At 52.6% G+C, this 12,870-nt stretch overlaps 1 protein-coding gene and 1 long non-coding RNA gene across 2 annotated transcripts; one reads left to right on the forward strand and one right to left on the reverse strand.

Moving 5' to 3' along the window:
* Window positions 1–3,585: 3,585 nt before the first annotated feature.
* On the reverse strand, window positions 3,586–7,267 carry LOC122463735. The gene is made up of 2 exons (XR_006287341.1): window positions 7,170–7,267; window positions 3,586–5,016 (listed from the first exon to the last, which is right to left on the reverse strand). It is a non-coding gene; the product is annotated as an uncharacterized LOC122463735 (long non-coding RNA).
* On the forward strand, window positions 4,924–7,354 carry LOC119564264 (hepcidin). Its single transcript, XM_037883609.2, has 3 exons — window positions 4,924–5,160; window positions 6,194–6,259; window positions 7,187–7,354. The coding sequence occupies exons 1-3, from the start codon at window positions 5,083–5,085 to the stop codon at window positions 7,289–7,291; spliced, it is 249 nt and encodes an 82-aa protein (XP_037739537.1). The 5' UTR covers window positions 4,924–5,082; the 3' UTR covers window positions 7,292–7,354.
* The last annotated feature ends 5,516 nt before the right edge of the window (window positions 7,355–12,870 follow it).

Below are 12,870 nucleotides of genomic sequence, written 5' to 3' on the forward strand. Positions count from 1 at the left end.
CTGTCTCTCGCTGGGTCTGGGCAGCACCTGGCACATCAGGGCCCTGATCCCAGCCGGGGCAGGGTCTGTCTCTCCCTGGGTCTGGGCAGCACCTGGCACAATGGGGCCCTGATCTCAGCCGGGGCAGGGCCTGTCTCTCGCTGGGTCTGGGCAGCACCTGGCACATCAGGGCCCTGATCCCAGCTGGGGCAGGGTCTGTCTCTCCCTGGGTCTGGGCAGCACCTGGCACAATGGGGCCCTGATCCCAGCTGGGGCAGGGTCTGTCTCTCGCTGGGTCTGGGCAGCACCTGGCACATCAGGGCCCTGATCCCAGCTGGGACAGGGTCTGTCTCTCCCTGGGTCTGGGCAGCACCTGGCACAAGGGGGCCCTGATCTCAGCCGGGGTGGGCCTGTCTCTCGCTATGTGTCTGGGCAGCACCTGGCACGACGGGACCCTGATCTCAGCCAGGGCAGGGTCTGTCTCTGGCTGTGTCTGGGCAGCGCCCGGCCCAATTGGGCCATGATCCCCTGATTTTATGGTGGCACCTAGAGGGTGGCGCAGAGGCTCAGGGGTAACCTAGTGTCTGAAACACCCCAGTTCGGGTCCCTCCGGCCTGGCTCCTCCATGCTGTGTAGATCGAACTCAGTGGGAGTTAGGTGCTAAAAGCCCCTTCTGTGGTATTGGGAGATTAAATATTGGGAGGTGCCCAGATGCTATGGGGTGTGGGGGGGGGGGGCAGGTCTGGGACCCTCCAAACTGTTTGTCTGATGTCCTGTGGGGATCGCAGTTATGGAAAAGCGGCACGAGGCGAAGGCTAGAGTACAAGTTACTCCGTCTCTCCCGCCCAGCGAGGCCAGCCGCTGAAATCCCACCGAAAAGTGCCCCTGGTGGCAATAAATCCGAAGCAATGCAACGGCAAACAGCCCACGGGACTGTCCCGCCTCATTGGCACCGGCGTAAAGCCGCATTGGGGTTTTTCTACCCATGTCACAGCCTGATTCCCTGGGAGAGCCCCAGCAAACCTCTGGTGAACTGAGCTAAGCAATCACAGGGGAACCATCGCTACTGAAAGCCAGAAAAACTGGCATTTAGTTCTATGAATATGTTAACTCAGCTGCAGGTTAATTACTAGTCTAGTTAATGAATAGATCAGTTAGTAATTACTCTTTGAATTAATGTTAACTGTGTTATATACTAGTCAATTAGTGGAGAGGTTAATAATGTATTACTATCTTAATCGATATGTTAGCAGGGAAACAAATACAGTCACTAGGTTAGCTAATAAATAGATTGCTATCAAGGTGATAAACATATTAGCAATTAATAGAGTAGTTATATTTTAATATGTTTATTTTATTATGTATTGTATTTAATGTGCCAAATAATTTAATTAAATAAAATAATTTTAAAATAAAATTAAATAGTCCAGTAGGTGATTAATAGATTATTTAATATATTGTTTAATTAGTTTAATAAATACACTAGCCAATTAATGGCAGAAGTTAGCCAGTCTTGTTTAATATGTTAGCTAATTAATGCACTAGCCTATATGTATTATTAATCAATTGATTAACTTAATCAAAATAGTATGTGATTAATTCATATAATATAGAATACACTTGTGAGTTTATTAGAATGGAAGTTACTATAGTAGCAAGTTAATTAGCATAAGTTAATTAATACACTAGGCAACTGATTACCATATTCACCAATTATTATTTCTTTGTTAGTTGAATAATTTCTTTTGAGAGTACTAGAAACAAATTATTGAAATCACTGAAATTTAAAAACCATTGAAATTTAAAAAGACACTTTCCGGAATCAGTAAAAATTCTCACTTTTTAAAACGAATGTTTATTTGTTATGAAACTCACTAGAAAAAATCTGACCTCAGAGTAGCAGCCGAGTTAGTCTGGATCCGCAAAAGAACAGGAGGACTTGTGGGACCTTAGAGACTAACACATTTATTTGAGCAGAAGCTTTCGTGAGCTGAAGTGAGCTGTAGCTCACAAACGCTTCTGCTCACATAAATCTGTTAGTCTCTAAGGTCCCACAAGTCCTCCTGTTCTTATGTAGAAAAAAATCTATGTAAGTATTTTAATTAATTCAATTTGAAAAATCCCGACTTCGCCATAAAAGTTGCAAAATGAAACTGCTTCCTAAAGAAAATTCAAATGCTTGTCAGTTCTGTTCATTAACTACTTTAATAATTGATATTGAAGGTTCTAGAAATTTGTATTTATTGTTTCTGTTATGTAACACTGATTATTTTTGAAAATACTAGAAAAATGCAATTGAAATCATGTCAATTTCCACTGCCTATCGATTCAAATGATCCCCTGGGTATAATCAATGCACGTGCACTAATTAGTTAGCGATTAAACTATGGGAATCGTGGAATACATTCCATTTCCCATCATTTTTTTCCAAAATATTTAAAACTTTTCCTTTTCTCAGGCCAATAAAAATAATCATGTTTAACTAATTAATGAAACAAACAACTGAAAGACTTTGGGAATGGAAGTTTTTATTTAATTTCTTAAAGACAATAAAATAAACCTCTTCATCGAATGTGAATACTTTAGGCATAAGAACCCTAGAATCAAATAACTGAAAACCCTTTGCTACATTTGCCTTTTAAAAAGTCACAGGCAAAAGGTACAGCGTGCCTATTAACTGAATTAGTTCATTTGCTTCTGGCAAATACAAGAAACAAACAAAGTAATTTAACCCATTGAAATTTAAATAAATTAAATCATTTTATTATTTTTTGAAACAAGAAGTCATTTTATACAGGTAGCGAAATTTCTCTTTCATTTGATTGATGCATTCATAGTTTTGGCGATTACTAGAAGCAAATGATTGAAATAAGGGAATAAATCGACGTTTGGCTGTTGTGTCGGATATTGCTAATGTCCTCTCTGCCTTTTGTTTAACGAAGCTGTCGCTGTAACTTTGTGAAGTCAGGGAATTTTCTTTTTAAACATGATTATTAAAAATACCATTCAAATCCTCTGAGTTTAGAGGACAGCATTTCTTTCTTTCTTTCTCTTTCTCTTTCTCTTTTCTTTTTCTTTCTTTCTTTCTTTATATTGGGCGTTTGCAGAAACGTCTTGTTTAATCAATAAATCTTCAGGCTTCGCGGAACTGAGGCCATCGAAAGGAAATTTCCCTCGCTGGAAATTGTTTGTTGACAATAACCGGACAGAAAGGCAAGAGTTGCTCTTAGCAGTCGCGGTGACACACGCGCTTACCAAAGAACAAGCAACACACTTGCTTTGCACTTTGGCCCCGATCCTGCAAACATGTCCGCAACAATCATCTGAACCTGAGGTATGTGTACCCCTGCGGGTACGCAGAGATCTTCCAGGGGGTACCTCAACTCTTCCAGATATTTGCCTGGTTTCACACCAGGCTTCATAAAAGCACTCGTGAAGTCAGTACAAACTACAATTTCATACAGACACTGCCTTGTTTAAACTGCTCTATATACTGTCCTCTGAAATGCAAGTACAATTTTTATATTCCAAAATTTATTTTATAAAGTCTATGGTAAAAATGAGAAAGGCAGCAACTTCTCAGTACGAATGTGCTGTGACACTTTCGTGTTCTGATGTCTGATTTTGTAAGCAGGTCGTTTTTAAATGAGGGGAAACTTGCGGGTGCACAAGACAAAGCCGACTCCTGAAAGGGAAGCGGTCGTCTGGAAAGGCTGAGCGATTCTGTGCAGCTCCGCAGAGCTATGGCTGATTCACACCAGCTGGGAATTGGGCCGGGACCCGTTAATTCCAGTCGGGCTATGGACGATTGACACCAGCTGGGATCTGGCCCAGTGGGTCTAGTACCCATAAGTGTTTCCAAAGTCAGAGTGTAAGACACAGCAGAGTGACTCAGGTTACGTACAGCATGACCCCTCCCCCCAACAATGAAATCCTTTAGCCCTGCTATAAACAGTCTGATCCTTTTTTAGGGCAGGGTTTTGTGCGGGGGGTGGGGTGCTCTGAATGTCAGTGGGAAGTGGCAGCATGTCAGAGAAACTCTTCTGTGGAAATCACTAGCTTGATAATTGAGACTGAGTGAAGATTCCCCATTTAGCGCTTGACCGGAATCAAAATACCCACCTTGAAGAAATGTAGCCCCAAACTTGCCTGTTTAAAAGGCATCTAACCCAATGCTTTTTCCATCCAACGTGCCATTAACCTGTGGAACTCCTTGCCACATGATAGCCACTTAGGCCCACGTCTTAGCAGCACTGAAAACCATAAGGCTTGGCTGCTTACCTAGATAATACGAATCCCCATTTAGAATTACCAGGGCGAACTCGATCAAGGTGAGTTTGGGAAGAGAGAGAAACTGGGTTAGACGGGCCCTGGGTGGCTGTGCCTAGCTCATCACGGTTATGTTCAAATTCTGGGATGATGCGTGATTAGGATCAATCGATCGTTGCCCATTTAGGGCTCATTCGTAACAAGTGCTGTGATGGAAAACAGAATAAAGAGTTAATTTTTCCCCTTCAAAATGCTGCGGCCTAATTAGCTGGCCGGATCAATCCCCCATTTGATGCCAGGATCATCCTGGGGCTGGGAGAAAAGTTGCAAAACTTGGGAGATTTACAAGAAAACCTGAGGTCATTCCCATCCCAGCCCCTCTCCGATCTCGGCTGCGGTGTTGCGGGGACAGACACCCTGACCATGAAACTTACTGTAAGTGTTTTGAAATCTCATTGGGACAAAGGCCAGGAGGGATTAAAGTCAAAGGCCTGGGACAATTAATGTCGCTCCACTTTGAAAGAGCAGTGCTGACTGACACCTGCTGGGATCTGGCCCCACTGACACCGGCTGGGGAGCCGGCCAATGGTATGCTGGAACTTTGAGCCCAGCTGCGATAACTGTATTGACGGGCTGTTTACGGTTTCCCTCTCCTCACCTGTCCTTTCTTGGCACGCGGGGGATTGGCTGCTCCGGGACCGGGGTGGGGATGGCTGGGCTATAAACGCAGCCCTGGGTCGGGGACCCAACGCAGCCACCAGCTCCGCCCTTTGGAGACACGACAGAGGAGCGGGAAATAGGAGACAGAAAAACACAAGGCAGAGAAACATCACGATGAAGCTTCAAGTCGCCTGCGTGATTCTCATCCTCGTCATCACCTCCGCCAAAAACTCCTGCTGCTTCCCAGGCCAGGTAAACGCTTCCCAGGCTCTTTCTTTCCTTTGTACGATGGTTGTACCGAGACGTCCCAGCGGAGATCAGGGCCCCTTTGTGCCGGGCGCTGCCCGGATACACAGAGAGAGACCGTCCCTGCCCCAGCTGGGATCAGGGCCCTGTTGTGACAGGTCTTGCCCAGACACAGCCAGAGACCATCCCTCTCCCAGCTGAGATCAGTGCCCCGTTGCTGCAGGCAGGATTATCAGCCCCTTTTTCCAGGCATGGGGAAACTGAGGCACAGAGCCACCGAGTAAGTGGCTCAGGGTCACATGGGCTCGCTGCTACAGAGCCGGGAACGGAACCCAGGTGTCTGGACTCTGAGCTCGCGGCCTTGCCCAGCGCTGGATTTCTTTAGGATTCATCTGACATGACATATCGTCTTTGCACACACATCCCCTCCACCCCCTGAACTTTATACCAGTCCCTGGACCTGCGCCCATGAAAATCTCTGGGAAAGCTGCAGGGTCTGTCTGGAATCTCAGACAGATTTGTGGAAGGGGGAAACGGCTATTTCTCTTGCATCACAAATTGTCCAGATTGGTTTTTAACCAATATCTCCTGTTTTCACAATACGGATGAGTTTATTCTGGAACAAACTCAATGTTCCTATTGGGGCAAAGACTGGTGGGCTACACAAGGGGCACGAAATGTGACGAGGAATATTTCTCCCACTGCCTTTTGAAGGAAAACTCTTTTCTAAAACTTATTTGCTACTTTTTCACCAGCCCTTCCCATAGGTTTATGTTCTGAATCTGTGGCATTACATTGTGTCTACCAAAATGCAACGTAAATGTCCTGAGTTGCAGAAATGTGTGTGGCAAATTCGAGGAAGAACTGGGGATAGAACCCAGGAGTCCTGATTCCCAGCCCCCTCCCCCTCTCACCCACTAGACCCCACTCCCCTCCTAGAGCCAGGGATAAAACCAGCTGTCCCGGCTCCCAGCCCCCCCTGCTCTTACCCACTGCACCCAACATAACGCTCAGGTCTGTCTTCTCCCTGTCTCTGCAGACAGCAAATCCTGCTGGTTTGTTAAGGCAACAAATGGAGCCCATAGAAGAAACTCAGGGTCTGCAGGTAAGAACTGAACTGGGGGGCTCTCCCTTGGCAGGCAGGGCTGGCCCTCATGTCCCAGCGTGGCGCTAGGGGGCGCTGTGCTGCAGGAAGCGGGGCGGGGGCTCTCCCCTGGCAGGCAGGGCTGGCCCCGAAGGCTGCACGACCAGGAGCCCAGCCCCCGAGCCCACAGCCCCCCGGGACGGTTCTGGGCTAACTCAATGCCAGACACTAGGCCTATTAACGAGCCACCGCACTTCCCTTGTGGCAGGCCTGGGGCTAGAAACCCAGGAGTCCTGGCTCCCATCCCCCCACCTCCACAACCACTAGACCCCGCTCCCCACCCAGAGCTGCAGAGAGAACCCAGGAGTCCAGGCTCCCAGCCCCCCAATCACTAGACCCTGCTCCCCGCCCAGAGCCGCAGAGAGAACCCAGGAGTCCAGGCTCCCAGCCCCCCAACCACTAGACCCCGCTCCCCACCCAGAGCTGCAGAGAGAACCCAGGAGTCCTGGTCCCAGCCCCCCAATCATAGACCCCGCTCCCCACCCAGAGCCGCAGAGAGAACCCAGGAGTCCTGGCTCCCAGCCCCCCAACCACTAGACCCCGCTCCCCACCCACAGCCGCAGAGAGAACCCAGGAGTCCTGGCTCCCAGCCCCCCTTTCTCCAACCACTAGACCCCGCTCCCCGCCCAGAGCCGCAGAGAGAACCCAGGAGTCCTGGTCCCAGGCCCCCAATCACTAGACCCTGCTCCCCGCCCAGAGCCGCAGAGAGAACCCAGGAGTCCTGGCTCCCAGCCCCCCACGCCCCAACCACTAGACCCTGCTCCCCGCCCAGAGCCGCAGAGAGAACCCAGGAGTCCTGGCTCCCAGCCCCCCAACCACTACACCTCACTCCCCCCCGCCCTCGCTGGAGATTGAACCCAGGAGTCCTGACCTTCTTCTCCCCCGCAGGTCCCGCTCCGCCGCGCCAAGCGCTTCAACAGCCACTTCCCGATCTGCACCTACTGCTGCAAGTGCTGCCGGAACCGGGGCTGCGGCTTCTGCTGTCGCACCTGAGCCCGCCGCGCAGCGCTAGGGGGCGCCGTCACCCCCGCCCGGCTCCCGGCCCCGGCTCCCGGCCGCGCCGCATCTCCGCCCGGACCCCCCGCCCCGGACCCGCCTTATTTATTGCTTCCTTTGCTTCCGTCTCTGTTTGTTATTGGCCATTAAACGTGGGTTTTCAAGTCGGGAGCGTGTCGTCCTCGGTACTGAATTGGACCCAGGAGTCCTGGCTCCCAGCTCCCCCTGCTCTAAATCCCGAGACCCCACCCCCCTGCCAGAGCCAGGGACAGAACCCAGGAGTCCTGGCTCCCTCCCTTCCCCCCTCATTCTAACCAGGACTCTACAGAGGTGGCCGCAGCTCAGAGCCGGGCGAGCCGTGTGCCAGGGCTGGGGGGCTGGTCCCCAGGTGTCCCACCCCAGAGGTGGCTGCATCGCGGCACCGGCCGTTCTCTCTCATCACCCTCTTCCCAGTGCTTTGGTTCCCCTCGAGCCTGGGCGGTGAGTGTCCAGCCACAGCCGAGCGGCTCGAAGAGCGAGGGGAACCCCTGAGGGAAACCGAGGCAACCTCAAACTCTTCAGCCCGGGGAGAAGCTGGAAAAGGCTTTTATTTAGCTGCAGCAGCGAAAGGGTTAACACAGGCCGACCGGGTCGGCATAACTCTGTCTGGAGCAGTAGCTGCCTCCCAGGTGTATTAGCAGAGCCCAGAGTGGCCCCAGCTGGGGGGGGGGGGGGGGCACAGCCAGAGACAGGCCCTGCCCCAGCTGAGATCAGGGCCCGGTGGTGCCCAGGGCCGGTGAAACCACGAGGCGAACTAGGGGGTCACCTTGGGCGCCATGTGGCTGGGGGCGCCAGAAAGCCATGTCCTGGCTCGTCAGGGAGGAGCCGCCTTCCAGAGGCTCCGGAGGGCCAGAGCTCAGGCTTGCAGGGGCTGCGAGCCCCAGCCATGGACGAGCCGGCGCGGTGCAGGGGGGCAGCAGCCCTGCAAAGCCGGTGGGGCTGCTAGCTGGGAGCAGCTGTGCCCCGCCCCTGCTGCCCAGGCTGCGGCCCGGTGCCCCTTCCATCCCGCCTAGGGGGGCTCCTGCAGGCTGCATCAGATGCATGTGGGCGGCGGCCCCCGTGCACCCCCCGGCTTCCCCCCTCGCCGCGCTCCGGCTCTGAGGCTCCCGAGAGTGTGACCCGCTGCTGCCCCCCCGGATCAGGCTTGGGGTCCCTCGCCCCGGCGTCAGAGGCTCACACTCCAGGGAACCGCAGAGCCCACGCGTGGCGAGGTTAGCCAGGGGGTGCACGGGGGCCGGCGCATAAATGCATATTTGGGGTTCTTCAATAACTTGATATCCCATCACATTGCATTTTTGGCCTTTTGTGCTTTGTGGTTGAAAGGCAGATTCTGTGTCCCCCAGTGAAAAATCTTGGTTACCTTCCAGACCAATGGTACAGAATTCAGAAGAAGCCCTGCCTAGATTATAGTTTATCCTGCAAGGTGGGAATATTCTTCAGATTTCACATACGAAAAGACCAATGACCTGGTTGAGGAGTAAATATAAAGTATTTTCGTGTGTTTATCCAAAGTGAGTTTGTTTGTACTTGGACCAACACATCTTAAAAGAAGTCTTGTTTTACTAACTTTAAGATTGTTAAAAATTCACAAAGAAAGAAAATGATTTTGAAAGTTGCGGATGGAAAAACCACCATTTTTTTTTTTTTGGCCCTTTTCTGCCTTTGGAGGTTCTGTTGCTCAAATATTTGCAGAGCATATTTTGAAAGTCAAATGACAAACAAGGAACTCGTATCCTCTAAGCCGCCACGTAGTTCGGTTTTTAGAGGATGGGGAGAGAGAAATACATGTTTTCTAATCTCAGAGATAAAGAGCCTAGATTTTCATGAAAGTTGCTGAAAGTTAGATGAGCAATGAACTGAGTGGGATTTGTCAGCTGCAAAGTTGATCCTTGGTAGGCTATGCCAAGGGACTTTATTTATTAATTTGGATTCCATTCTAAAAGAAACACCCCACAGCCGTCCGCCCCGCTGACATCCTGCCCCGTTGTTTGCCTAGGCACCTCTTGTATCCTGGCTTTAGACTGTAAACACCTGGGACCATCATTTACTACGTATCAATTTAGTTCCTAGCACAACAGGGCCCCAACTTGGTGGACGCCTCTGGCAATATAAAAATACTAATCTTAAAGATTTAACACACGGCGCCCTAGGAATTGTGCTCCAGACCTCCACCCCGAGCAGCGGCGTTTCCCCAGCCCCCACACTCCAGGCACGGAAGCCTGAGAGTCACTTTCCACAGAGCAGGACGGCGCCCATGGTTGAAGTTACGCTTCGGTGCTGGATTGTCTAATGGTCAGTGCGTCGATGCAATGGCATGTGACGTGCTCTCGAACCACCAGCTGACAAGCTCGTGTTGTCCTGCACCCTAGGACACAGAGGACGTGGTTGCAAGTCGTCCTGCTTCAGGGACTCGGTCTGGGGATCCTTGATGCACAAATGCCCTCAGAAGGTGCCTGGCTGCAGACTTGGTCATGTTCCCCTCACACCTTTCTCCACATTGCTTGCAACTATGGCAGCGTGGCCTCTCGGGATGGTGAGCCCTGCCCACGCCCTACCCCTGCTCGCTGGACGTCTTGGGGGGCCATGTGCCTAGTCCATTGAAAATGAGGCATAGGGGTGTCATGTTGGCCCAAGGAGACGTCTGTTTCAGAGCTAGCTCTTCTAGATGTTCCTCTGAGGTGCCTTGCGAGGGAGAAGAATTTGTATGTTGCAGGAATTCGGAGGAAAAGCTGGGAATCGAACATGGATCGATGTGACACACACAAGACCTTCCTTCTTAGCAGCATGTGTGCTTTATATTATGAGAGGAAAAAGATTTATAACCCAAGAATACAATATCCCCTCTGCCCTTGTATTGTATGCTAGGATTCATTCCTGATCATTCAGAAATCTTTTTAATAATCAAGAGGTAACAGGTGCCGTTGGAGCCCCTGCTGCCCTGCCTGGGGTGAAACCAGCATCAACATCCCGGCTCTAGACCCATCCAGCCTGGTGTCCCGCCTGCTCCCTGCTGCCCCCATCAGCTAGCAGGGAGCTGTGGGTCAGGAGTGAGGGGCACCAGGAGAGCTGACGGGGGGAACCCACTGCTGGGCTAGCAGGAGGCAGCAGGGCAGGGTGAGGGGCCCCGGTAGAGCTGAGGGGGCCAGCCCAGGTCACAGGGGAAACTTGGGGTACCCCCAAGTGACTCCGGTGGTGTAATGGCCCACTGGCTGCGGAGCCGGCCAATGGTTTGTTAGAATTTTGAGCCCAGCTGCGATAACCGTACTGACGGGCTGTGTACGGTTTCCCTCTCCTCACCTGTCCTTTCTTGGCACGCGGGGGATTGGCTGCTCCGGGACCGGGGTGGGGATGGCTGGGCTATAAACGCAGCCCTGGGTCGGGGACCCAACGCAACCACCAGCTCCGCCCTTTGGAGACACGACAGAGGAGCGGGGAAGAGGAGACAGAAAAATACAAGGCAGAAAAACATCACGATGATGCTTCACGTGGCCTGCGTGATTCTCATCCTTGTCATCACCTCCGCCAAAAACTCCTGCTGCTTCCCAGGCCAGGTAAACGCTTCCCAGGCTCTTTCTTTCCTTTGTACGATGGTTGTACCAAGATGCCCCAGCTGAGATCAGGGCCCCACTGTGCCCAGCGCTGCCTGGATACACAGCGAGAGACCGTCCCTGCCCCAGCTGGGATCAGGGCCCTGTTGTGACAGGTCTTGCCCAGACACAGCCAGAGACCATCCCTCTCCCAGCTGAGATCAGTGCCCCGTTGCTGCAGGCAGGATTATCAGCCCCTTTTTCCAGGCATGGAGAAACTGAGGCACAGAGCCACCGAGTAAGTGGCTCAGGGTCACATGGGCTCGCTGCTTCAGAGCAGGGAACAGAACCCAGGTTTCTGGACTCCCAGTTCAGGGCGTTGCCCAGCACTGGATTTCTTTGTATGTCGTCTCAGATTAATCCTAGTCTCTGCACCCCCCCCCACCCCCGCCCCATGCATGTGATTCCAGTCCCTGGACCTGTGCCCGTGAAAAGCTCTGGGAAAGCTGCAGGGTCTGTCTGGAATCTCAGACAGATTTGTGGAAGGGGGAAACGGCCATTTCTTTACACCACAAATGGTCCAGATTGGTTTTTAACCAAAATCTCCTGTTTTCACAATATGAATGAGTTTATTCCGGAATTAACTCAATGTTCTTAGTGGGGCAAAGACTGGTGGGCTACACAAGGGGCACGAAATGTGACGAGGAATATTTCTCCCACTGCCTTTTGAAGGAAAACTCTTTTCTAAAACTTATTTGCTACTTTTTCACCAGCCCTTCCCATAGGTTTATGTTCTGAATCTGTGGCATTACATTGTGTCTACCAAAATGCAACGTAAATGTCCTGAGTTGCAGAAATGTGTGTGGCAAATTCGAGGAAGAACTGGGGATAGAACCCAGGAGTCCTGATTCCCAGCCCCCTCCCCCTCTCACCCACTAGACCCCACTCCCCTCCTAGAGCCAGGGATAAAACCAGCTGTCCCGGCTCCCAGCCCCCCCTGCTCTAACCCACTGCACCCAACATAACGCTCAGGTCTGTCTTCTCCCTGTCTCTGCAGACAGCAAATCCTGCTGGTTTGTTAAGGCAACAAATGGAGCTCATAGAAGAAACTCAGGATCTGCAGGTAAGAACTGAACTGGGGGGCTCTCCCTTGGCAGGCAGGGCTGGCCCTCATGTCCCAGCGCGGCGCTAGGGGGCGCTGTGCTGCAGGGAGGGGGGCGAGGGCTCTCCCCTGGCAGGCAGGGCTGGCCCCGAAGGCTGCACGACCAGGAGCCCAGCCCCCGAGCCCACAGCCCCCCGGGACGGTTCTGGGCTAACTCAATGCCAGACACTAGGCCTATTAACGAGCCACCGCACCTCCCTTGTGGCAGGCCTGGGGCTAGAAACCCAGGAGTCCTGGCTCCCATCCTCCCACTCCCCAACCACTAGACCCCGCTCCCCGCCCAGAGCAGCAGAGAGAACCCAGGAGTCCTGGCTCCCAGACCCCCTGCACTAACCACTAGACCCCGCTCCCCGCCCAGAGCCGCGGAGAGAACCCAGGAGTCCTGGCTCCCAGCCCCCCTGCCCTAACCACTAGACCCCGCTCCCCACCCAGAGCTGCAGAGAGAACCCAGGAGTCCTGGCTCCCAGCCCCCCACTCCCCAACCACTAGACCCCGCTCCCCGCCCAGAGCCGCAGAGAGAACCCAGGAGTCCTGGATCCCAGCCCCCCCTGCACTAACCATTAGACCCCGCTCCCCCCTAGCTGGAGATTGAACCCAGGAGTCCTGACCTTCTTCTCCCCCCAGGCCCCGCTCCGCTGCGCCAAGCGCTTGAAGATCTGCTTCCCGAACCGCAGGTTCTGCTTCAAAATACCTGCTGCCGGAACCGGGGCTGCGGCCTCTGCTGTCGCACCTGAGCCCGCCGCGCAGCGCTAGGGGGCGCCATCACCCCCGCCCGGCTCCCGGCCCCGGCTCCCGGCCGCGCCGCGTCTCCGCCCGGACCCCCAGCCCCGGACCCGCCTTATTTATTG

The sequence above is a fragment of the Chelonia mydas genome, chromosome 24 (genome assembly GCF_015237465.2).
Source record: "Chelonia mydas isolate rCheMyd1 chromosome 24, rCheMyd1.pri.v2, whole genome shotgun sequence".
NCBI classification, from domain to species: Eukaryota; Metazoa; Chordata; order Testudines; family Cheloniidae; genus Chelonia; species Chelonia mydas.

Excerpts from the sequence above, each read along its gene's own strand:
- LOC119564264 (XM_037883609.2), top strand. The coding sequence starts at position 5,083 with ATGAAGCTTCAAGTCGCCTGCGTGATTCTCATCCTCGTCATCACCTCC. Across the intron at positions 5,161-6,193 it reads CCTGCTGCTTCCCAGGCCAG|ACAGCAAATCCTGCTGGTTT; the intron begins GTAAACGCTTCC and ends CTGTCTCTGCAG. Across the intron at positions 6,260-7,186 it reads AAGAAACTCAGGGTCTGCAG|GTCCCGCTCCGCCGCGCCAA; the intron begins GTAAGAACTGAA and ends TCTCCCCCGCAG.